Here is a 23723-nt window from a genome sequence, read left to right on the forward strand (position 1 = left end):
ATTTACATCACATTATATAAAGGATACATACTGTCAATATGATTAATGACTGTTGGTGTTGACTTTGATCACCTGGCTAAAGTAGCATTTGTCAGGTTTCTCCACTGTAAAGTTTAATCTCCCTGCCCACCCCCACCCCACCCCCCAACTTTCCATACTGTACTCTTTGGAAGGAAATCGCTATGCCAAGAACCCACGCTTTAGGGTAGACTAGTAGACATATAATTTGTTCGGAATTCTTCTGCACATGAGATTTATCTCTTCTCTCCCATTTATTAATTTATTTAATCATTTATTATAAAAATTTTATTTATTTTATATCATGGATTATAATCCAGTATGAGTTTATTTATTTTGTTGTTCAGATTGTTGCAAACTTCATTAGGAGCTCTTTCAGGAGTCTTGCATTGAAGAAAGCATATCTTATTAAAGTGCTGTTTACCCTGTATGTTTTCCTGAAGGTGGGTTGGTAGTCCAGGAGATGAAATTTGTTGTTCAGAAGCAGTAAAGACCATGGCACATTGTGGAGGATGTGGGATTTGATTTAGAACTTCAAAGAAATAAAGAATTTGGATTAGTGGAGAGAAAAAAAGTATTCTAGGCTGGAAAGAAGCAAGGGGGAAAAAAGACAGATACAGGAATAACTGTAAGCTTTGTGATTATGTAGTAATTATGTCTTCATTTCTATTTCCCTTTGTATCTGGAGCAGGGCTTACGTATTGCAAGTGATCAGTAAATGTACATTGAAATTGAATGAAGCAGTAATAAGTGGTTCTTTCTGGCATCAGTTTCTAGCATCTGTGGGAATGCTGTGCATATGGACAGGAAATCACAAAGAATAATAAAAGAACTATAAAATCTTAAAAAGTAACTCCCCTTTCTTTTTCCTTATCTTCTTACATGTAGTACAGGACAGCAAAATACAGCTTCCAATTATACAGCTGCGTAAAGTATGGGCGGAAGCAGTGCACTATGTGTCTGGGCTAAAAGAAGACTACAGCAGGCTCTTTCAGGGACAGAGAGCAGCGATGTAAGTGGCTTCTGTTGTTCATAGGTGCAGCGACCCATGCATTGTTGCTCGAGAATTAATCTCGCCAGTTTTCACTAGTCAGTATTCCATGCAATACTAAATTGCTGGGCCAACTTGGAAAGTAGTATTCTGATCAGACTTGTAGAATTCTTACCAATGGTCTGAAACCATCCAGTTGCAATAGTTTAGCAGTAGTTCCTGAATGGTCCTAGTATAAGAAGATTGTTTATTATCATAGAGTATCACAGGCAGGAAGTCTTTAGAGATTAGATTGTAGAGATTAGCTATTTCTTATAGATTGATAATAGAAACATAAGCTTTGGGCTTATGGCAGTTTGAGGTTTTAAATTTTTGTCCAATGTTTCTGAAATGCTGATGCCTTTTTTTTTCTTGCTATGATTTAGGTTAAGTCTTCTTAGATATAATGCTAACTTGACAAAAATGAAGAACACTTTGATCTCAGCATCTCAGCAGCTGAAAGCTAAATTGGAGTTTTTTCACAAAAGCATTCAGCTTGACTTGGAAAGATATAGTGAGCAGATGACTTATGGGATATGTAAGTGTGCGGTAATGTGTTTGAAAGAACTGTCTAGTCTCTTGAAGATAGCAAGCTGTTTCATTTACATTCATATTAGAACAAGAGACAGAACATCTCAAATCATCATAAACCATATTTGGTTTGAATGTTAGTGCTTTTTTTTTAACCTTTAATTGAGCAACTTTACTGTCGCCCCTCTCTCCCCTACTGGACTAAAATTGTTCAGCTCCAGAAAAATACAAAAATGATTTAAGAACTTGTGATTGTCAAACCTCATTTAAAAAATAGATACAAAGTCTGTAGTGGAGTGACTTCTTAGCCTGGGAAGTCTTAGACTACTTATCTTCCTGTAAATAATAATACAAATAATCCCAGGGGTTTTTTTTTTCCCCCAAACCTCCTACTGTGGAATCCCACCATTTTTTATTGTACACAGCCTCTGCCTCTATTGTCAAATGGAACGCTCCCTTCATATGTCTGTGTCTCTTCTCTTCTTCTTATAAGGACACTTGGCATGCTGGATTAAGAGTCCATCTTAATTTAGCTAATTGCATCTGCAGTGACCCTTTTTCCAAATAAGGTCATATACTCAGGTACTGAGTTAGGACTTCAGCGTATCTTTGGGGGCCACAAGTCAGCCTATAATGCCGTTTTTGATGTTGTTACGACAAGGAGATGGGTAGGTCAGTAATTGAAACTATGGCTATTTCTCAGATAACCAATTAAGACTTTTTTTTTTAGCCTCAGAAAAAATGTTAAAAGCATGGAAAGAAATGAAAGAAAAGGCTATCCACTATGCTGAGGTAAAATCACTGAGCTCATTCTGTGTGCTTATTAATTCCTGAGGTCTCCCTTAGAAATTGTCTTTGGTTTTGGTACATAGAATATTTTTCATCCTGAATATCAGATATCTAGTAGATGCTTTGTGTACATTGAGGGAAGTACCATAGTGGATAAAAACAGAGGCTTTTGTTAAAGGAGACTAAATGGAAGCCTCACTGAGCTTTAGTTTCCATATTATATTATGGGGACTATATCTTTTTCAGTAGGGTTATACAAATTAAATGGGAGTGAATAAGGAATGGTAGTTATCACTTATTTTTATTACTGGTTTAGATAGAATGGCTGGACATCCTGGTTTACCTGGGACAGTCTCAGTTTATACCTATTTTTCCATAATTATCAGTACTATTCACTCTCAAAACTATGCAGTTTTGGATAGTAAATTATATGCTATAGGTAGGTATAGATGATTCTCTAGGTGGCAGATTCCTTCCTTACCTGGTACATCTGTCCATGGTCCCACTAAATTGTTGCTCTACTTACCTGAGGACATGGGTGGGGCAGTTGGTACCCTGCACTGGGAAATCCAGTGTCTTTATCTTTCAGTATCCTTTTTCAAGGCAGATGGGAACAAGAAGTGATGAAAATCATAGAACTGAGATGCAGTGGCTTTGATGGCCACTTTTTCTTGTTAGTGACACTTCTATCTTTTTGCTTCTCAGGAGGAGAAAGAAAATGCTAGTAGTCTACTGTTGTCAGGGGAGAAAGGGAGAGGCATAGGAATAAGTTTGGTCTTGTGTGAAAGCTAAGTGTCATAATCTGAAGGATAAAAAGGCTTGAACAAGATAGTGTTTTGCATTAAATCATTTAGTTCTTTTATTGCAGCAAGTTATTCTCTGAGTTCTTCTCTGTGTTGTGTGGTAGTGAGACTGTCATTTCTTTTGTGTTTATTATATTTTAGGTCGGTGTCATTGGATACTTGGAGGATCAGATCATGTCTCTGCACACTGAAATCATGGAGCTACAGAAGAGCCCCTATGGACGACGTCAGGGAGACTTGATGGAATCTCTGTAAGGGTGCACTCGTGTTGTTGGTGTTGGTGTCTGTAATTTTTGGTAGCAGATTGTTCTTTCTTTGTAATTCTGGCAGATTAAGCCTATATGTGGTTCTTTTGTATAGTTTTCCTTTCTCCAAATATATTGGCACATATTTCAAAAGGAAGTTCTTTTTTAGTCACAGGAAGTTTTGGAAATAACTCTTTGGGTTGATCTTTGCATTTTTAATCAAAGCATCTTTTCATGCTAAGAATTTTCCAAGTATTCTAAGTTACAAACTATTTCCCTACTTACCATACTTCTGGTTATGAATAGACAACACAAAGTTATTGTCTATTAAATTCCCTAAATGAGGTTAACTTCCTAAGTGGATTAGAAACTTCAGATTTTTCTCTCTAATCATAGGTCATAATTTTTGTCATAATTCAACTGTTTTTGGCACCAAGGGTAATATATATGTGACGTAATCTTTGCATCTTAAGATCTTGCTTAGTACTCAATGAAATGCTCTGTAAAATGTTCGTTGGCAATATGTACTTGGCTTTAAAATGGGATTATTACTCTATTCAGGTAGTATTGTTCATTTCATGTTGGGGACTATTAAAGTCATTAAACTATATTCACATATAAAAGTATGTTTTCTCTTTCATAGGGAACAGCGCGCCATTGATCTATATAAGCAGTTGAAGCACAGACCTTCAGGTAAGACACTTTTTGCAGTATACAAAGGCATTTTAGGAAACTATCACTAGCTTAACAAATCTAGGAGATTGGATTTTAAATCAGCTGCAGAATAAATTCCAGTTTTGATATTGCCATCGAGCTGTTTATGGTACAGCTTTTTAGTTTGTGAGAGTTTAAGAAATTAGGAAGGCAAAGTAAAATTGAAATAGAAAAAACTTTAAAGGGAAGTGAAAAGAAGGAATGAAAGAGAAAAAAAGGAACTCACAGAAGGGAAAGAGGAAGCAAGAAAATGTGTGGAAAGATGGGAAAAATAAGTGCTGCTTAAAATTAGAGATTGGAAAGAATTTGACGTGGAATGTTCAGATGGATGGCCCACGTGCTAGGCCAAAGTAGTTTACTTTGAAAGTAATGCCTTCATCTACATCTGGTCACTGATTGCTTATTTCATTGGCAAAACTATTCCTGTTGAACTCTGCTGAATACAGAGCATGATCTGCTGGGAAGAGTACTGGATTGGGAACTCGAAGACTTGAATTCTAGACTGGGCACTTTACTGACCAAATGACCTCAGGCAAATAACCTTTTCCCCCTGTATCTCATTTCCCTCTTCTGCAAATTGGGGTTGAAACCTAGCTTTCTTAACTCAGTGAGTGTGTGTGGCAGTGTATTTGAGAGAATGTGAAAATGCTTTGAAAACTATAAAGTATGTATATCCATGATATTATCCTTCAGTTAAAAACTGATTTGTTTTGAAGGGTTATAGAAGAAATAAAAGGTGAAGTCTGTGTCCTAATTTGCTATATTTCTAAATTGTACATAAACAAACAAAAAATATACATTTTACACTTTAAAATTTATCAACACATGCAAATTAATACACATCTTAAATTGTATTTAACAAAGAACATGGTCTCTACATTAGTTTGGTGGGTGTCGTAATTAGGTTTGTTTATTTATTTATTTTTGGAAGAGGTATTGGGGATTGAACCCAGGACCTTGTGTATGCTAAGCATGCACTCTACCACTTTAGCTATACCCTCCCCCTGCCACATTGGTTTTTATTGTAGTGGAATTTGTTCAGTTAATTTCTGCAAACATTTATGAGGTACACATACGATAGGCATCTAACCCTGACTTGGGGTCAGGGTTGGTTAGAGGAGGTTTCCTGCAGGAGATGACCTCTGAGATGAGCCTTAAAGGATAAGTAGCAACAGGTAGGTGAAAGGAGGTGGGCTCTTGTATATACAAGTATAATAGGTAAAGACGTGTACCAGCGGTAGTTAGCATGTTTGAGGAAATGCAGTGTGACGGATCGTAGAGCTTCAGAAGGAGAGAGGATGTAGCTGGATTGTAAAGGATCTGTTATGTCATGGTAACAATTTTGGATTTCATCATGATGACAGAGAGAAATCCTAAGAAGTTTTTAGCAGGGGAATGGCATGATCAGATTAGCATTTTAGAAATACTTCTCTGGTAGCATTGTGGATAATGGATTAAAATGTCACTAGACTAGAGACACGTATTAGTTATGAGGTTGTCAAAATAATCATGGCTTAGGATAGGGCAGGCCATGAGCTAAGGCATAGAGCCTGAACTATGACAGTGGGGTGAAGAGGAGGAGGGTAAGGCAAGAGAGATGATAGGAGGTAGAACTGATAGTGTTGGGTGATGGGGTAGAGAGTCATGGATGCCTGCCAAGTTTCTAGCTAGAGCAGCCAGGTGCATAGTAGGACCATTCACCATAATGGGAAGTGTAGGAAAGATGACAGACTTAATGGGTAAAGAAGATGAGTTCATTTTTGAACATGTTGATGTTAAGGTGTCAGTGGGACATTCAAATAGACACGGCTAATTGTATTAGATATATATGTATGTATGTATATATGCATGTGTATATAAACACACATATGTATACACATATGTACATGGATTTAGTAGAGAAGTCCAGGTTAGATATTTAGCTATTTTGAGAGTAATCAGCCATAGGAGTAAAGTGATCATCTTGAAAAAGTATGTGGAATAAGAAAACCAAAGATGGAATTGTAGGGAGTACCAACAGTCAAGAAATCGCTGGAAGCAGAAGTGCCTACAAAGGTTGAGGAATGGACAGAAAAAAACAGCAGGAATGATATGATAGGAACAGGACAGAGAGAGTTTCAAGAAGAAAGTGATCAGTAAGGTGATACATCCATTAACTTAGTCAAATTAATTTTCCACAGTCATTGATAACATTTGTTTGGATTATCTTTATAAAAACCTTGCAGTAGCCATGCATATCAGCATTTACAGGACCAGAAATAAATTTGCTATCCAGGTAGCTTCTTTAAACCGATAGTCATCTTGAGTGACAAGTTGTGAGAAGTCTTGTCTATTGTCGGGCCTTATATAATCACACTGAGGTGTGGTCTTGGTGTCTTTTCTAGTTTAGAGTTGACTTGAGACCCTGTTTTTCAACTGAAAATGGTGAAAATCAACTTTCTTCATTCTTTATGTTGGAGAAGGTTAAAGTTCTGAGGTCTTTGACCTTCTAAAAAGGCTAATTATATGAGAAAGGTGTTGGGCCTGGTCCATGGTATTTAGGAAGAAGTGCTGTTTGGAGAGGAGCCTTTTTGGAGTCTCTGTGTCTGGTTGTTGGTGAGAGAGAGATAAAAAAACAAAAAAAGATGTGTGGGGAATAAAATTGAGTGCTAGGGGAGGTCTTTGCAGTGCTAACAAAGGACACAACTCTTTTAAAACACTTCTTTGAGACTCCTTTCATAGTAAAATGTGGGTAACAACAGTAGCCATCTCACAGGACTCCTGTAAGAGTTAAATGAGAAAATTATGGGTAGGTATTAGCAAATAATAACTATTATTTTTGCATTCAAGATTATTGTCCAGGGAAATACCAGCATGATCCATGAGCACCCTTCCAGTTTTTAACACTTAAATAGCCATTTTCTGAAATATAGCAATTAATGCTAGTTGTTTTGTTTTTTAAATGAAGTGGCTTCTCCTATAAACAGTAGAACTTACTCACTGTGACCACACAACCATCCCATTTGAGAATATTTGTCAGCTGCCAGTTTGCTTTAAAATGTCATACTACCCTCAGATTGAACTTTCAAGGTGTCTACAGGTCCTTTTATTAGTGCATCAGATTTCGCTTAAGTTGGTCAGCTTTTTTCAGCATTTGTTCATGGGTGTAAACAGATGGATAACATGAAACTCCAGTCGACCTAGCTTGGACTCCTTCCTTTGAGTCAGTGAAAGATTGATGAATTGTCCTGTTTTTAAATAAATTATGTTAATCATTCAAGGAATATTGATCTCTTGGCCAGAAAGCTGCCTATGTGTCTGGGGCTTGGGTTGGTAAGGGTTAAAGGTAGCCAAGATGATTCTTTTCAGGACAACTAAGGTCTCTGAAGATACAGTGATAAATTTATACATACATTACACACACACAAACAGCACAGATTTCATTTTTAGATATATGATTATTTATAGATATATATTATATAATCTTAAAATCTTTTATCCTAATCTAGTTTTGAAATTAAATGGAGATGTTAATTAAAACTAGTTTCAGATTTTTAGGAATTTTTTGTTTGGAGGCTGATATGTTCACCCAGTAGAGAGGCTATATGTACTGACTGAGATCTTTTGTAGATCACTCCTACAGCGACAGCACGGAGATGGTGAAAATCATTGTGCATACTGTGCAGAGTCAGGACCGGGTTCTCAAAGAGCTGTTTGGTCATCTGAGGTAGAAATAATGTTTTATTTTCTGTTGAAAATCTGGGATACTTTCATCATTTTCTTTTCAAAGTGTAGTACCCCTTTCTGGCAGTACGTTGGGTAGCTTGACCCCAGCTGCATGCATTTAGGTGTTCTGTTTGTGTCCTTTGCTTTGCAGATTAGTCATTAAATCTGATGCTGATTGTCATTCATTTCCCTAGCTGGGTTTGGGAGTATGAGATACGGTCTTAGAGGATGTGTAAATGTCTGACACAAATTTTTACCTCTCCAGCAAGTTGTTGGGCTGTAAACAGAAGATTATTGATCTGCTGCCCCAAGTGGAAATGGCCCTCAGTAACATCAAAGAAGCTGACAATACTGTCATGTTTATGCAGGGAAAGAGGCAGAAAGAAATATGGCATCTCCTTAAAATTGCCTGTGTAAGTAATTTTTAATGAATTATGTAATATGACATTGATTTGCTGTTATTTCCTGCAAAAAGGGACTTATATCAGCACGATCTGGGTCCTCTTGAAGATGTGTGTATTTTGTGTTGGTGTTCTTTGCCTGGTGTCTGACTAGCAATTCAGATGCAGGACTTTATGATCATCCCTCATTATCTGTCTCCTTTCCAGTCTCCTGTTTTTATACTTCTCCCAGCCCTAGACCACTGTGGTATCGCAACGCAATTTGGGGATAGATGTGCCTAACAAGTTAAAAGAAAACAGCCCTTTGTTCAACTGGAGTTTTTTTCTCCCACTAAAGTAGGATAGAGGGATAGATACATTTGGTTTTAGTCAGTGAAGAAAGGGGACAAGGACAAGATAGTAGTAATGTGTAATGGTGGGGATAGTTTTGTACAGAAATACTCTGGTTATGCATAAAAGTGGTGATGGAAATGTAAGTCTTAGGAATATGAACGCGTGGAGATGCGTGCCTGTAATTGTTTTTGTTTGTTTGTTTTATTTTTCTTTCAGACACAGAGTTCTGCCCGATCCCTTGTAGGATCCAGTCTAGAAGGTGCAGTAACCCCTCAGGCCTCAGCATGGCTGCCTCCAACTTCAGCAGAACGTGAACATCCTCTGTCATGCGTGGTAACTCCTCAAGATGGGTGGGTTCACTTTATAACAATAGATAGTTGTGTTTTCAACGGCATTGGTGGGAATGAGGCAATAGTAGAGTGTAGTGGTTACAGCATAGTCTTCAGTGCCTTACAGACCAGGGCTGAATCCTGATTGTCCCTTTGTCATAACCTTATGCAATTAACTTGACTCTTTTAATGTTCACATTTCCTCACCTGTAAAATGAGAAGTACTGTGAAAATTCAGTTAGATGATGTATATATTGTCTAACTTGGGAAGTGAATATTCAGCAAATGTTACTTATTAGTTCAGTCTGTGTTCTGAGTTCTTTATCTGTTGTTGGCTTATCAAATCTTTTACCGAAACTTTATTCCTAACTTAACCGTTTATCTCTGAGACATTATGCTCTTTTTGCTGTTATTATTTTGGGATCTTTGATCACCCCTCTAATGAATTGAGTTTTATCTACTCATTTTATAATTTATTATTTCTAAAATCAGACTTTTTTCAATGCCTTTAATCAGTTTTATAGATACCTCAAGTTTGAAGTCCTATATTTTCTTTTAATTCCTACTCTTCTGCTAAAAGCTGAATGACTATCCATTTCTGTTATTTTTCTCAGCATAAGATGTGCCGTATCCAGAGCCAGTGGCTCTTTGATAGCTTGTGTATTATTGCTTTTCTCACAACTCATGGAGACCTCTACAGGGCCAGCATTTCCTGGAAGCTCTGCCCTTAATTAGTTTTGCAAAAGTGCTCAGGAAGGCAAGCTGATATCAGGTATTTTATCTTTTTAAAGAAAGCAAGTTCCAGGGTATATTCTTGGGGTCATTATAGATTTGGCCCAGTGTAATACATACACAGTTATAGCACAGGCTGTAATTAATTATATAGACTTCAGGAAATATTCCATTAATCAGAGTTGATGCAAATAAAATTTAATACCTTTTTGCTTTCATTAAAGGCATTTAGATTTGTTAGGGGATGATAATGGTTGAAAATGTGATCTCTATACAGGTAATTTCCAATTGGAGGTTGTGTTTGCTTGCAAAAGTATATCCAACAGGAATTTTGAAACCTATTTTACAGAATATATTATAAAGGAAAACTGATTTAAGTTACAACATACTTGTGGTACTTAAGCATCAAGGATTGGGAACTGCTGGCCTCAATTTTTCCATCTGTTGAATAAGCTGAGTGAGAATTTAGTTCTAAGCTAATAGTGGCTATCATCCATGGCCTAGAACTGATTCTGGTAGGGTAGGAACTGAGGGTTAGTAAAAGGTAAGGATAGAAGCCATATGGAGGAGGAAAGTGTGGAAAGTGGAAACCAGATTCAGGATTTCCTTCATATACAAACTTTCAGGGATACTTATTGGTTCCGGGCAGCTCCCCTGTCACAGTGTTTTCTTCTGCTGTCCTCAGGAATCAGCTTGCTTGTTTTCTTTTTTCATTGCTGTCATCTATAGTTTCCAAACAGTTATTTCACCTTTGTTGATCTTTGCAGAACAGAGTGTACTTCTCCCCTTAGATTTGTGTCTCTAAAGTAATCATGCTGATATTTTTACTACTTGTAAGCAAGGGGAAATATCCCAGAAACAAAAAGAGATCTTCCATAGATCTCTTTGTGTCTGCGCCACAAGGATCTCTTTTTTGTTCCCTTGGTGAGCATTTTTAGGGGGAAAAATATTGGGGGAAAAATGTTGGGTATAAGCGCCACTTGTATTTCAGAGGAAAATCAGATTGGAGTTATAGTAGACTCCTTATCATTAGAGCTAGGCAGAGGCAGCAGCTTGGAGTAACAAGCAGGACTCTGTGGGGAGGAGGATGAGGAAACTGAAGACTACAGGAATCAGCTGCATTGGGTTGCTGGGTTGCTGGGTTGCTGGGTTGCAGCAAAGGCAGTAATCATCCTGACCCTAAAGACCAGAAAGTAGAGGAAATTCATATGCCCCTTTGCTGAATTTGAAAAGGCTTTGTTTTTTCATTCCACAGGGAGACTTTAGCACAAATGATAGAAGAGAATTTGAACTGTCTTGGCCATTTAAGCACTATTATTCATGAGGCAAATGAGAAACAAGGCAATAGTTTGATGGTAAGTTTTATGTGGATATGGATGTGTGTTTCAGGTTTGCTGGGTACAAAGGGTTTAACTTTCCACACCAGACTTATCTGGCATTTGGGATCCATGTGGGGGAATAGCAGAATTGGGCATTTGAGGAATGCTTGACCTCAAATCCCCATCTTCTCCTATTCATGGATATACTAGGATTATGTTATCAGTAATCTTCAACAAAAGCATTCTTGGTCACATTAAATGAGTGGTGAACTTTCTTTGCAATGTGACCACTAAAATTGAATGGTTTGTACTGTTTTGCTTCTGCAGTCAATTTTCTCCAATAAGATAGGGCATGATTTGTACTATAACTCAAATACAGCTGTCATATGCAAAATAAATAATGTTAATATGGTTGTAATTAATAGAAGTGCTTATATTAAGATTTGGTTACTGTGAATTGTTGATTTGTTAAAACTTGGAGAACTGCAATAAAATGTTTACTGAATTAAGTTTTACTATATTTAATCTCAATGTCAGTTCTTTATATTTCCTCTTTCATTAATTATTTGCTTTGAGTATTTATGAAAACTCTTTGAAATTTTTTTAATTAGCAGAAAATAAGGTAAAACTAAACCTTTAACTGTAACTTATACTTCTGGTTTTTCAACTTTTGATTATAAAATGTTCAAATATACAGAAAACTTCCAAAATGAGCACCCATATACCTACCATGTATAGTCAATATCTAATTGTAACTTTTTTATGCCTGGTTTTAGAATCTTGATTGGAGTTGGTTAACAGAATGACTTGCCACTTACTGACTGTCCCCAAACCTATGAAGTTGTTGCTGAATGTGTTGGAAATTTGTTTCTCTTCCATGAAACTATTCTTCAAACACCAGTCAGTGGAAGAAATGAGCATGATCAGAACCTACACATGAATTTACAAACACAATGTTTTGACTTTGGGTAATTTTAAACCCTGAACAGATAAAATTTTATACGTCAGTGGACTTGTTTAAATAGTACAGCTACTTAGGAATATCATTGGAATCGATTTGCCTTCAAACTTGGTAAAACATTACTTATTTAACTGTCTTTTAACATTTAACTTTTGGGCATAAGGCCAAAATAATGTATACAGAGAAGACCTCAACTGACATGTATTCTAAGTAAAAGCTGTTTGTGTGTCTGTGGAAGAGGCTGCACACAAGTAAAATTGTACTTCTTAAAGAATAAACCCTACCTCCTTGTGTTACTCAGCAGTTCTCTTGGCATTATAAGTAACTAGTTTAATTGCATTTTTCAATTTTATTGCACATTTGACAGTATCCCTTTCCTACAGAAGGGATTGTGCATCTGTGCCTTTAATACTATTTGATTCTTACAAATCTTAAGTGTGCTGTGTGTATATGTATTTAAGATGTACATTTAATAATATCAAAGAGAAGATGCTTGTTAATTTATAATGTATTTGAAAGCTTATCTGTTTTTTCATTTGTAAAAATGGGTCTTCTTGTTTAAGAAATGTTTCATGTCTTGTCATAGAAATTTATAAAGGTCTGCATTCCCTTATCTGTAATTCCAAAATCTAAAAAACTCTAAAAACAACGTTTTTCATAAGCTTGGTGACAAAACCATCTGCTTGCACATCTTACCTGAACTGACATTGAATCTACTTATCCCATTTAGTGTGAATATTCATTTATTTTGCTGCATAAATGATAATTTGTTTGATTGGGAGGAAGGTGCTGCCACAGACCCCGCTGGGGGTTCATGTAGTATGGTATATGCACTGAATTGCCTTTCTAAAATCTGAAAATTTCATAATTCTATAACATCTGGCGCTAAGGGTTTCAGATAAAGGACTGTGGATCTATCATGTTAAATAATTTAGAAGGTTATCACTTGTTTAAAAAAAATGTGAAATGCTTTTGTATTCTAGACAGTTTTTCACTTTGTGTATTAAATGATTTTTAAATTACTTTTGAATCTCTAGTCATTAAATTCAGATTAGAATAGAGTAGTTGAATATGCTTTGGAAAAATAGGAAGGCTCCATGAATAGAGTTGGAGCACAGAATAACGTAATGGTCTCTCACTGTACTTCCCTTAGGAATTAAACAGGACTTACAGTAAAGACAGCATTGGGTCGCTTCTTTAATATAGTCCTTTCTCCTGAGATGTCCTTACACCACTATCCATGTCTAAAATCCATGCTCATACCTTGCCCTATAAAGTGATGTCTTAAGTTACACCATAGCCATTTTTGCTAGTAGTGTCATTTTCCCAGTCATCAACGTTTGAAACCTTGGGGTTGTCTTCTCCTCTAACTTTTTAGTTGTCTGGTACTACTGTTTCTTTGAATATGGAAATTCTGACTACCAGCTGATAAAATAGGCAGTCTCTCTCTTGCTTCTCTAGTTCTAGAAGGTTTTAATCAATAGATATGTATTGGGTACCTGTTGCTTGAAGTATTGAGCAAGATGGCAAGACCAGAAACCAGTAACGTAGACGGTACAGTAAGAATGATTATCTGGGAGTCCGAACCTTGCAAGCCATCCAAGCATTGAAATTACTATTAAATGATTTTTTAAGTGATGGTGTATTTTCTAAATATTGTGATAACTGATTAAAGACTTGGTACAGGGTGGGGCCATTTTTATGGTTTGTGACTGGTGTGACATCAGGATAGCCTGATCTATGTGATCAGGTGGTGGTGTGAGCCAGAACAGACAGGTGGTGTGAGCCAGAACAGACTACTATAGTGAGATCACAGTCAGATCTGCTTTTGATACACAGGTTAACCACTCTTATTTTTAGCTGGGTGACAACTTTTCAGAGTTGAATGGCAGTTGTCAATTGTATACATTTCATTCTCTAATTCAAGCAATATTATGAAAAACTAAGAGAATCCATCCAGAAAACAGGTTGGACAAGTTATTTTTCATTCTTTTTGCTTTCTGGAAGTTAAAATAAGCTCTGCAAATATAATTTACCTGATGCAGACAAGGTCTCATACATTCCTAGGTAATAAAAGTCAAATGAACGATACAGGTAAGTGCATTTATTGAAGGCAGAGTGTAGAGTGGTCTGGGAGGGCTTGCTTTAACTAAGACTTAAATTGATTCTATTTACCCCTTCCCATTTTCATTGTTACTACGATCATAACCTTGGGCCTGCAGTTTCCTAACCACTTGCCTTCCCCGCTCCAATCTGTCTCCACTCTAAGCCATTGTGTAGACTCGTGGCCCTAAAGCACTGCTTTCCCATACTTCCCTGCCCAAGGGGTTATGGAGCCCTCCAACCTTAAGTCGACCTTGTCCATGGTCACACTGCTAGCATTTCAAGGCTTACTCATTACTGCCCAACCTATTCTAACATGCTGCCCTTATTTCCCTTGTATACATCTATCTCATTCCCATTTCCACTCTTTAATTTTGTTCTCTCTGCTTTTGGTAATAAAGGCAGATAATGCAAAATTTAAAAGAACTGGACAATATATAATGAAAAGAAAGTGTGTCTCTATTCTCTGGCCATCCAGTTTCCCCTTCCTACAGAAAAAGTGCATTCAAGCCTTTCACAATCTGGGCCTAGCCTAGCATCTCATTCCTAACCATCACAAAGGCTTCAGGAAGCTCAAATGCTTACTCTTCTTTTTAGTCTTCCTGGAGAAGCCCCCAACACAAACCTACGCTTACTTACATGCTTAGCTTTTTCTGTTCCTATTGCTTGAATGGCCTTCATAAAGCCCTCACTGAATAGCATTCTGACACGTCTCTGCACTAGAACAAACTGACCATCCCTTGTTCCAGAGGCCCTCTCCTTTCCTCTGCACCCCTGCTTACTCCACATTACCGACTTCCCTTCTCTTCCGGAGCAAGAAACGAGCAGGACACAGAGAAGAGTCCACGTACCTTCCCGCGAGATTGTCCAGCTGGGAGAATTTTGTCCCGTCCGCTCCCCGTCCCTCTAGTAGCTGGGCGAGCGCGGCGTCGGCGTGCGTGTCCGCGCAGCCGCAGTGCCTTGCGAGTGGGCAGGGCCGTCTATTGGCGGCGGTTGGCCCGGCCGGGGAGGCGGCTGCACGTGCGGCGGGGGCGATGCGTCACTGATCGGTGAGAGGCGGCGGAGGGCTCGGCCTCCGTCCGGAGTCTGCGGCTGGCCCGTTTCTCAGTTAGTGCTTTCTGCCCGGCGGGGGTCGGCGGGGAGCGGCTGTTGGTAGGGGGTTGTCACGACGCTCACCGAGCAGGGGCGACCCACGGGCCGCCTCGGTCTGAGAGGCCGACGAGGAGGAAGCGGGCTCTGCGAGGAGCGAAAAGGGGAAGGACTCCCCGGCTCTGCCGACGGGAGGGCGCCAGGTCGCGGGAGGGAAAACTGGGAACGGGAGGAGGTGGGCCTGTCACTCACGGGGCTGGGACTCCGTTCCTTCCTAATCCAGGAGGAACAAGGATGAATATGACTCAGGCCCGGGTTCTGGTGGCTGGAGTGGTGGGTCTGGTGGTTCTCCTCCTCTACGCCTCCATTCACAAGATCGAAGAAGGACACCTGGCCGTGTACTACAGGTGAGCGGCATGTGCAGTCAGCACAGGTTCTAGAGCAGGTAGAAAGGGAACTCCCATTAGAGTCTGGGAAGTTGTTCCCTTTGCAGTGTCTGGGACCTCTCTCCAGTCCTAGGAAGCGGTTTCGTTGCAGCCCTAGGGAGAGTAGGGGGCCTGTAGTAGGCCTCTGCAGAGCACCCTCCAGGTGTTGGACAGTTTCAGTGCTATGTACATCGGGTGCAGAGGTTAAGACACCCTACCGTTACTGCTAATAGACAGCAAAATCAGTTACTTGCAGAAAAAAAGTGAAGAGTGGAAGGCAGTGGTCTTTCCACCTGTAGATGAAAAAAATGGATAAATCATTGTTAAAACTCCATACAGCTGCACTGGCTTTCGGTTTGCAGCTGTAGATACTGTTTAGAAACTCTGGTCCTATTTGTGGTTGTTTCTTAGATTTCTTTTTTTTTTTTTTTTTTTTTTTTTTCCTTTTAAAGGTCCTGGTGTCTGATTTTGACTTGTAAGGCCATAATGACCACGACAATTGTTAAATTCCTGGACCTCGGGAGGCAAACACAGCACTGATGGGCCACCCTCCTCCCACCTTTCCCTTTTCAGGTTGAGGAAAGGAATGGTGTGGAATATGTTATTCTCTGGCTGAGATGAATAGCTCTTCCTTCAATGTAGTTACCCCAGTTCTTTACATATAGACAGAGAGAGGACAGTTTGGAGAATTTCAATAATGTATTTGAAAGAGTTCCAACTTTTTGCTGGCTTCCATCATCACCTAAAACTCCTTTTAGATCCGTATTGAGTCTTAGAAAGTCTTCCCTGTGAAGTGCTAGTTTCAAACACAGTTTTAGTAATATGTCTTAGCAGGTGGGGGTCTTGCATTTAAAAAAAAAAAGACAGATTAGTCTGTATTTCTATCTAGTTCAGCATCGTCTTCCTGATAGTAAAGCCAAGGAGAGAACATTTCAAGATATGGTTCTCAAAGAATTAGGGATGGACCTCAAACAGTTCATCTTTTCTTAATTATTTGTTATGAATTCTTTGCAAGCCTATTCATATTTTCAAGATAGGAAGCTAAGTTCTATGAATTTACTATTCACTATGTAAAGCAGGATCTTTTTTATATTTGCCTCTAAAATGCCTCCTTTTTATAACTTCCAGGATGTGCTTTCAGGTTTCTTACATTCTAGAATTTGGTGAACAAGTCCTTACTTATATCCTATCTATTTATAGTCTTATCCCCTCACCCTTCATTTTCTGTGCTAATTTCTTGTTGTTAGTTTTATCGAGACTTTATGCCCCCAGTATTTTCATTGCCTTGTAGGTAGATTAAAAGACTCTTGAGCCTCAGAAATTTTCTCCGTCCTTTAGAGTTTATGTTATCTTTTTTTTCCAGCCTGGTGACTAAATGTATTATGTTTTGATCTGGCTCATGTTATGTACAATTAAAGTACATCAACCAAGAGCCATTTGAATTTTTTTCACAAGTATTTCTTGGAAGGTTAAAGACTAAGGAGAATCTTTGTACCTGAGAGTGGTGCTGGAGACCCAGAGGTCTGGTTGGCAGAGCTTATTAAACAAGGTGTAACATGAGCAGTTTAATTTGATCTTTTCACCCTTTTAGGTGTGGCAGATATTTTAGGGACCAGTAGTTAGTTATTCATCATGAGTAACTCATGTGAGTGAGTTTTTAGTAGGTCAGTAGGGTGCATAAGAGTGAATATTTATTATAGCATTTTAGATTTGGAAAGAGAATTTCTCTCTTTATAATCTTGTCCAATTAAAACATCTTTTTGCAGGGGAGGAGCTTTACTAACTAGCCCCAGTGGACCAGGCTATCATATCATGTTGCCTTTCATTACTACGTTCAGATCTGTGCAGGTGAGTGATTCCTACCTAGGGAAGCCCCCACACTGGATAGACAGGTGTGACAGGAACAGTTACCACATTCATGGGTGGAGACAGATTTTCTTACTGCTTAAGCAAATGGTGCTATTTACTTAAATGCAGGAGTTAAAGTTCAAAGTACAATTGTCACAGTGTAAGTTATGATTTTGAACAGCCTCACTCTCTTGAAGTGTATTAGCAGCATGAGCTAGATAGCTTGGAAGGACTGACTTCTCCCATCTATGAAGTAGTATGCAGCAGATTTTCTGTTGGTGCTGTCAAACTAAAAGCAGGACTTAAGACAACTCAACCAGAGATACAAACCAGTGATTATTTGGTTTAGGATGGTGTTTGGTATCCATAGTAGCAAGCTCCTGGGCTACTGTTCATATGGAGGATCTGAATTTTTATACACAGCTTCTCTGCCACACATTTTTGCCTGGAACGTTAAGCAGAGTTTTATGTGGAGCCTTAGTGAGTGTTCTGTTTTGACAGCATCCCAGGATATTTGAAATGAGTGCCTGGTTCTTACGAATAGTGTCTTGGCCATGGGAGACACTTAGTAAATATCTTTTGATATAACAAGATGACAAAACAGGATTGGATGGTTACTACTTTTGCAAGTTCTGTGTGATCATAAATCATTGGATTCAGAAGGTTGTCTATTATCTGCTGCTAACAGGACTGAGGAAATTTGAAGTCTAGGCTTCCTGCTAAGTGAGAGTTTCATTGTGATTACTTAACCCTTCCAGTTTTCCTTCCAATTCCCTTTTAGATGGCTTAGGGCAAGAATCATGTCTGTTAAGGTGAAGTATAGGTTCTTCAGATTGACTTCCATATTGTTTTCCCATGTTTATTGTATTTACTCGCCTTGGTTGATGCTGTCACCTCTTCTCTTACCATCTTTCCCTTCGTTCCTTATCTCCTGTCTAAATCTTGCCAGTCTTTTTAAGGCTCATCACAAATCTCTCTCCTCCTATTCTGTATTTCTTAATGTCTGTATTGTGAATTGTGGCCCTTGATCTTATTTCCTTTAATATGTTGTCTGGTATTATCCTCTTAAGTTTTTGTATGTATTTTTTTTTTCCAGAAAGTCTCCAAGCTTCTTGAAGGCAATGGTTGTAACACACTTAAATTTCTAACTTTTCTACTTGTGGTGGAAGTTGTTAAATTGAGCTGATTTCTCAGGAAGCAGTATGGTGTAGTGAACATGGGGCCAGAAACCTGCAAACTTTGGTTCTTGCTCTGGCTTTGCCACCAATTGGTTGCATGACTTTGCAAAAATCACTTAACCATTCTAGACTTCAGTTTCTCCTCTGTGAAAGAAGAAATTTTAATTATGTGAACTTACCTACAGCTTAAATAGTTTATAATGATATGGCATTGTCAGACCCTTAGAAATTGGGGGCTCTTTTAGATCTTGTTCAAAGCCAGGCAGATCTGTCTCTGCCTTCTTGGAGCTCAGTACCTTGAATCATACTGATGCAGAGAAATATAAAAGAGATACAGACAATAAAAAATAGGTTTTAAAGTTTAATTGCATATATAACAAATATATGGTGTGTGTGGATATATATTATATGTATATGTGTTGTGTGTATGTGTACATATATGTACCCACATACACAAATAGCATGATAAACTATCATAAGACATGAAAATGAAATTAGTAAAAAGATTTCTGTGTAAACTATTTTACTTTTCATCTACAAAAAAGATTAAATGCTGGAGCCAGTGTGACTAAATAGGAATGTTCTGTCCTTATATGTGAAATAGCAATGTTCTAGGAAAGAATTATATTAATAAAACCCTTTTAAGAAATTGTTCTTATAAGAATAAGACAAACTTATTTTAGAAACTTTTGAAACACATAAGAAGACATAGCCTACATAAACAAATAGCTTAACAGACATGGCATTTGAAAGGAATATATAAGAAGCATCTTGGGGAAATGTGAGATCCTATATATAATGTTAGGAAAAAACTATGCTTAGGGAATATAAAAACCTTCAGCCTTTAAAATGTATATAACATAACCAAAAACTTATAAAATAAATACTAATACTGGGAAAATAATTTTTGAGGTAATATAAAAGAAGTATAAAAGTACATGAAGATAGGATGTTACACTGAAGACACAACATCTGAACTCTTTCCTAGTTCTTCTTGGTTTGAAAATTGGGTACAGAGTATCCTTTAGGTTTAAATAGGAATGTATATTTGAAGTTGATGCGGAATATGGAAATTGAATTTGGTTAAAGTTTTGAAGGAAATAAATTGAGCTCATCTCTTTATCAGCTCCTTCACTCTACCTAGATCCTGTCACTAATGTTTAGTATTACCTTAATCGTTTAGCCCCAGGCTTAATATTCTATTCCTTTCCCTTCTGGAATTTTATATGCAATTAGTTGTCAAACCCTTCCTCTATTATGTCTCTTAGATGACAGCTTTCAGTTTTCATGGCCTTTACTTCATTAAGGTGAATAAATTACTACTTTAGCTACCCAGCTGGTTTCCTTGTCTCCAGACATAATAGAGAACCACATCAGGCGCAAGCCAAGGGATGAAGGAGAAGTCATGTTTTTGAAAGGTACATTTTGTGGCTGTATATAAGATGGACTAGGGAGAGCCCAAGCCCCCCAGCAAACATTCCAGGGTCCTCTAACTAATGTCATCATGTGCTCTTCTCAGAATTCACCTCTGGTCTATATTGCCCCTACTGTTCCAGGCAAGCCAACTGCTTCCTGACACCTAGACACACAGGTTGTCCTCAACTTTGTGTACTTGAATAGAGTATTTATTGAACCTAACATGTTCCTCTGCCTTATCTGTTCTTAATTCTCCTCTAAACCTGGCTTATAAATACTTCACCTCAGAGAGCTTTTCAAACAATTACTTTACTCTGTCACTTAATACCTAACAATTCAGTGTACACTCTGTTATTTGTACCTGTTATGGATTGCTTTGTAAGGATCTTTGTTTCCTGTTGGATTGTGAGCTCTGGAAATGGACCATGCTTCCTTTTTCCTTTGTATTCCATAAAGTACCATGTTTCTGTGGGCTTAGTAATTAGGTGTAGTGTGTCCAGAATATAGTCAGTATGTACTCACCTATTGGAAGCCTTAGAGGGCAGTGGAGAGTCATTCTGGACCCGAACTACATAGTGACAAGGGCAGAGTAATTAAGTACAAGATTGTTGGTTCACTAGGAGAAAGCAGTGCTGATGGTGGCACTCTTACTAAGAAGGAAGTTGAATAGACTGAGATCACTAGAGCCTGAGCTTTAGATGAAAAGGTTGCTGTTGAGTTCAGGGGCCCCTTGAAGTTGTAGACTACTTGTATGCATATAATAGTTACCTTTTACCTTCATTGTAAATAGTAATGTTAGTATTAAATATCAAAGTTCAGAGTACAAGTCCTAGCAGTAATATCCTTGTGGGTAATCCATGTAGTTTACAGTCCCAGGCTAGCTCCAGGCAAGTAAGGGACTGATTGAGAGATTGAATGTTGAAACTTTCCTGGTATGTTTTGATTCAAACATTAGCTATAAAATATTTTGTCTCTAGTCTTTCATGTCTGCTAGGATACAAAATGAGGTTACTCTGATAGCTAATCTTTGGGGACTGAAATAGTAATGGAGCTCTCCTGTACTTACCTCTCAGCACTTCTCTAGAGGTTTTCTTTTGAGACCAGAGGTTCTTTGGTGATATGTGTGCTGAGTATTGATGAGATATTTTTTCCTCCCCAGACAACACTACAAACTGATGAAGTTAAAAATGTGCCTTGTGGAACAAGGTAAGCATTCCCCTTGCTTACCAACCTCCCTTTGTTTCAGATGTAGTTTCTGTTCATAAACTGTGAGCACTTAAACACCTTTCAAATAGGCATGATAGGAACCCAGGGGGCTTTCTCTTCTGAGTATTATTTGAGAAAAGCCATATCTCCAAATAGGAACTTCCCGTCTTAGGAGCCATTTTAAACTCTCAGCGGCAGATAGTTTAAAATGAAATCAGCTCACATTCTTATCATCTGTAGTATTAAATGCCATCTAATTGAGAGTTTCTGATTCAGGAAGTCTGGAAAGAGACCCAAGAATTTGCATTTTCAGAAGAAGTTCCAAGGTGATACTGGTGCTGCTGGTCTGAGGACCTTAACTTTGAAAATCACTGCCCTGAATGGTTTTAGGGAGAGAAAGGCAAGCAGGGCCCAGATTATTTCTAAAATATAATCAGTACATTGAAGTGCAGTTGAAAAGAAAGTAAAGTTTAAAGTGTATTTTAAATTCTGCATTTTAAATGACTAAAATATCACTATTACAAGCCTATAAAAGAGGCTTGACATTTGTGGAAGGACAGAAATATTCTTAAAAACGGAGCAAATCCCCTGTGTTTTAAGTTAACATGTTTGATATCAGGTTCTCCCTAGGTCCATCTGTAACACACTTTTATGGGATCCCTTTAGAGATGACTCAAAATTGGCAGCTGATGAGCTGTTGGGTAGATTTTATTTTTATCTTCATGCTTTCCTGTGTTTGTGAGATTTTTTTTGGCAAACAGGTATTAACCCTTTTTTATCAAGAAAAAATTGTCATTTTAAGTTGGTTGAAGGGCTTACTTGTGTAGTTTCAAAATCTCTTAACTTCATGTGTCTGAAATTGAGGTTCACATGTCCCTCAGGGTCTGTGCTGGTAGGCCAGGAAGTGTGGGTAGCCAGTAATTAACAAGATCTGTCTTTCTGAAGTGTCGATTTTACTTCAAGTTTTGAGGGGGGTGGTTCTTTTTTCATATTAGAATAAATACAGATGAAAAGTAGACCAAGATAAGGCAGGAAACCAAAAGAATTTAAGCTTGCGGCTAGCCTTCCTACCTCTTTACCTGGTTCCTTAATGGAAGAGTTTGAGAAGTGCATTGCTTTAGCTGTTGACTTTAGTTAATACGGTCAAAGTGCTAAGCAGCTCTAGGTTATAAGTCTAGTCTTCATGTGAGCTGATCTGATCACAGAAGTTACAGAGGTGAGCCTTTGGTTATGAAAAGAGGCAGATGAGTATGTGTAGGGTCACTTGAGTAGTGATTAGTGAGATCCTTTTCATCAATCAGTAGTATATGTGTAGATTTTCCTTCTAAATTTCTCTCGTGTGGGATATGTTTGATGATATGGGATTAATCTGGGACTATAATAAGTTTGTACTTGGCTCACATTTCTCTGTTTCTTTGTTTTTAGTGGTGGGGTCATGATCTATATTGACCGAATAGAAGTGGTTAATATGTTGGCCCCTTGTGCAGGTATGATACCCATCTATTCTGTTATTTTTATAGTTATAATCAGAGTATTTGTAAATGAGACATTCCCTGAGAAATAGAAAGGTACCTTTAAAGTTTTATGACCTCATACATTTCTGAGATATATGTATATATAATCACTGCAATATTTTCCATTTCTAGAGAGTGGTGACAGAATTAGGTCACAAATCCTGGACAGACTTGACTTTCTCCAACTGTATGGGTTACTCTTCTCTGAGCCAAGTGTATCTAAGAGCATGCCAGTCACTGATTATTTCTAGAATTTCTAGAAAGTGGCATTTTATCCAGTCAGGATGAGGAATGATTTCCTTACATTTCTGTAAGCAATCATTTCCTTAGCCACATTGATTTTGACTGTAGAAAAATCTTTTCTAGTTGAGATTTGCCAGAACTTGCAAAGGAATCTGAAAGTCCTTAGTATGGGGAAAGCATTTTCTTGGTAAAAGATGAAAACTCACAGAGGTGGAATGGGAGTGTTTTTCAAATCAAAAACCTAATTAGAAGTTGTGAAGTAAGATTGGCCTTTTTTAATGTTTGATTTTTTCCCCCAGGTTTTTTTTTTCATTGTGCTAAAATATATATAACATAAAATTTACTATCTTAACCATTTTTAAATGTTCAGTGGGTATTAAATACGTTCACATTGTTACGTAGTCATCACCAACATCTATCTCCATAACTCTTTTCATCTTGCAGAACTGAAACTCTTTACCCATTAAACAGTAACTCCCTGTTCCCCGCTCCCCAGCCTCTAGCAACCATTGTTCTCCTTTCTGTCTCTGTGATTTTGACTACTCTAAATACTCTGTGTAGGTGAAATCATACAGTATTTGTCTTTTGTGATTGGCTTATTTCACTTAGCATAATGTCCTCAAGGTTTGTCCATGTTGTAGCATGTGTCAAGAGTTTCCTTCCTTTTTAAGGCTCAGTAATATTCCATTGTATGTATATACCACATTTTGTTTATCCATTCATCCATCAGTGGACACTTCGATTATGTCCATGTTTTGGCTATTGTGAATAATGCTGCTATGAACATGGGT

At 37.9% G+C, this 23723-nt stretch overlaps 2 protein-coding genes across 4 annotated transcripts in view; both read left to right on the forward strand.

Annotated features, from left to right (window-relative positions):
* CHUK (component of inhibitor of nuclear factor kappa B kinase complex) overlaps positions 1 to 12932 on the forward strand; it is a 29233-nt gene extending 16301 nt beyond the window's left edge. Inside the window, exons 12-21 of one of the 2 annotated variants that reach the window (XM_074373770.1) lie at positions 907 to 1030; positions 1435 to 1586; positions 2310 to 2371; positions 3313 to 3422; positions 4060 to 4109; positions 7740 to 7836; positions 8101 to 8248; positions 8786 to 8902; positions 10886 to 10985; positions 11726 to 12932. In XM_074373770.1, coding sequence (XP_074229871.1) covers positions 907 to 1030; positions 1435 to 1586; positions 2310 to 2371; positions 3313 to 3422; positions 4060 to 4109; positions 7740 to 7836; positions 8101 to 8248; positions 8786 to 8902; positions 10886 to 10954 — 929 coding nt within the window. In that variant the 3' untranslated portion in view covers positions 10955 to 10985; positions 11726 to 12932. Of the gene's footprint in view, positions 1 to 906; positions 1031 to 1434; positions 1587 to 2309; positions 2372 to 3312; positions 3423 to 4059; positions 4110 to 7739; positions 7837 to 8100; positions 8249 to 8785; positions 8920 to 10885; positions 10986 to 11725 lie in introns of both variants that reach the window. The other variant, XM_074373769.1, reaches the window with a different exon arrangement.
* A 1999-nt stretch (positions 12933 to 14931) lies between these two features.
* Positions 14932 to 23723, forward strand: part of ERLIN1 (ER lipid raft associated 1) — a 33046-nt gene continuing 24254 nt past the window's right edge. The window contains exons 1-5 of one of the 2 annotated variants that reach the window (XM_010971054.3): positions 14932 to 15062; positions 15386 to 15509; positions 17294 to 17375; positions 21129 to 21175; positions 22601 to 22662. In XM_010971054.3, the coding sequence (XP_010969356.1) occupies positions 15397 to 15509; positions 17294 to 17375; positions 21129 to 21175; positions 22601 to 22662 (304 nt within the window). In that variant the 5' untranslated portion in view covers positions 14932 to 15062; positions 15386 to 15396. Of the gene's footprint in view, positions 15121 to 15385; positions 15510 to 17293; positions 17376 to 21128; positions 21176 to 22600; positions 22663 to 23723 lie in introns of both variants that reach the window. The other variant, XM_074373771.1, reaches the window with a different exon arrangement.

The sequence above is a fragment of the Camelus bactrianus genome, chromosome 11 (genome assembly GCF_048773025.1).
Source record: "Camelus bactrianus isolate YW-2024 breed Bactrian camel chromosome 11, ASM4877302v1, whole genome shotgun sequence".
Classification (NCBI taxonomy): domain Eukaryota; kingdom Metazoa; phylum Chordata; class Mammalia; order Artiodactyla; family Camelidae; genus Camelus; species Camelus bactrianus.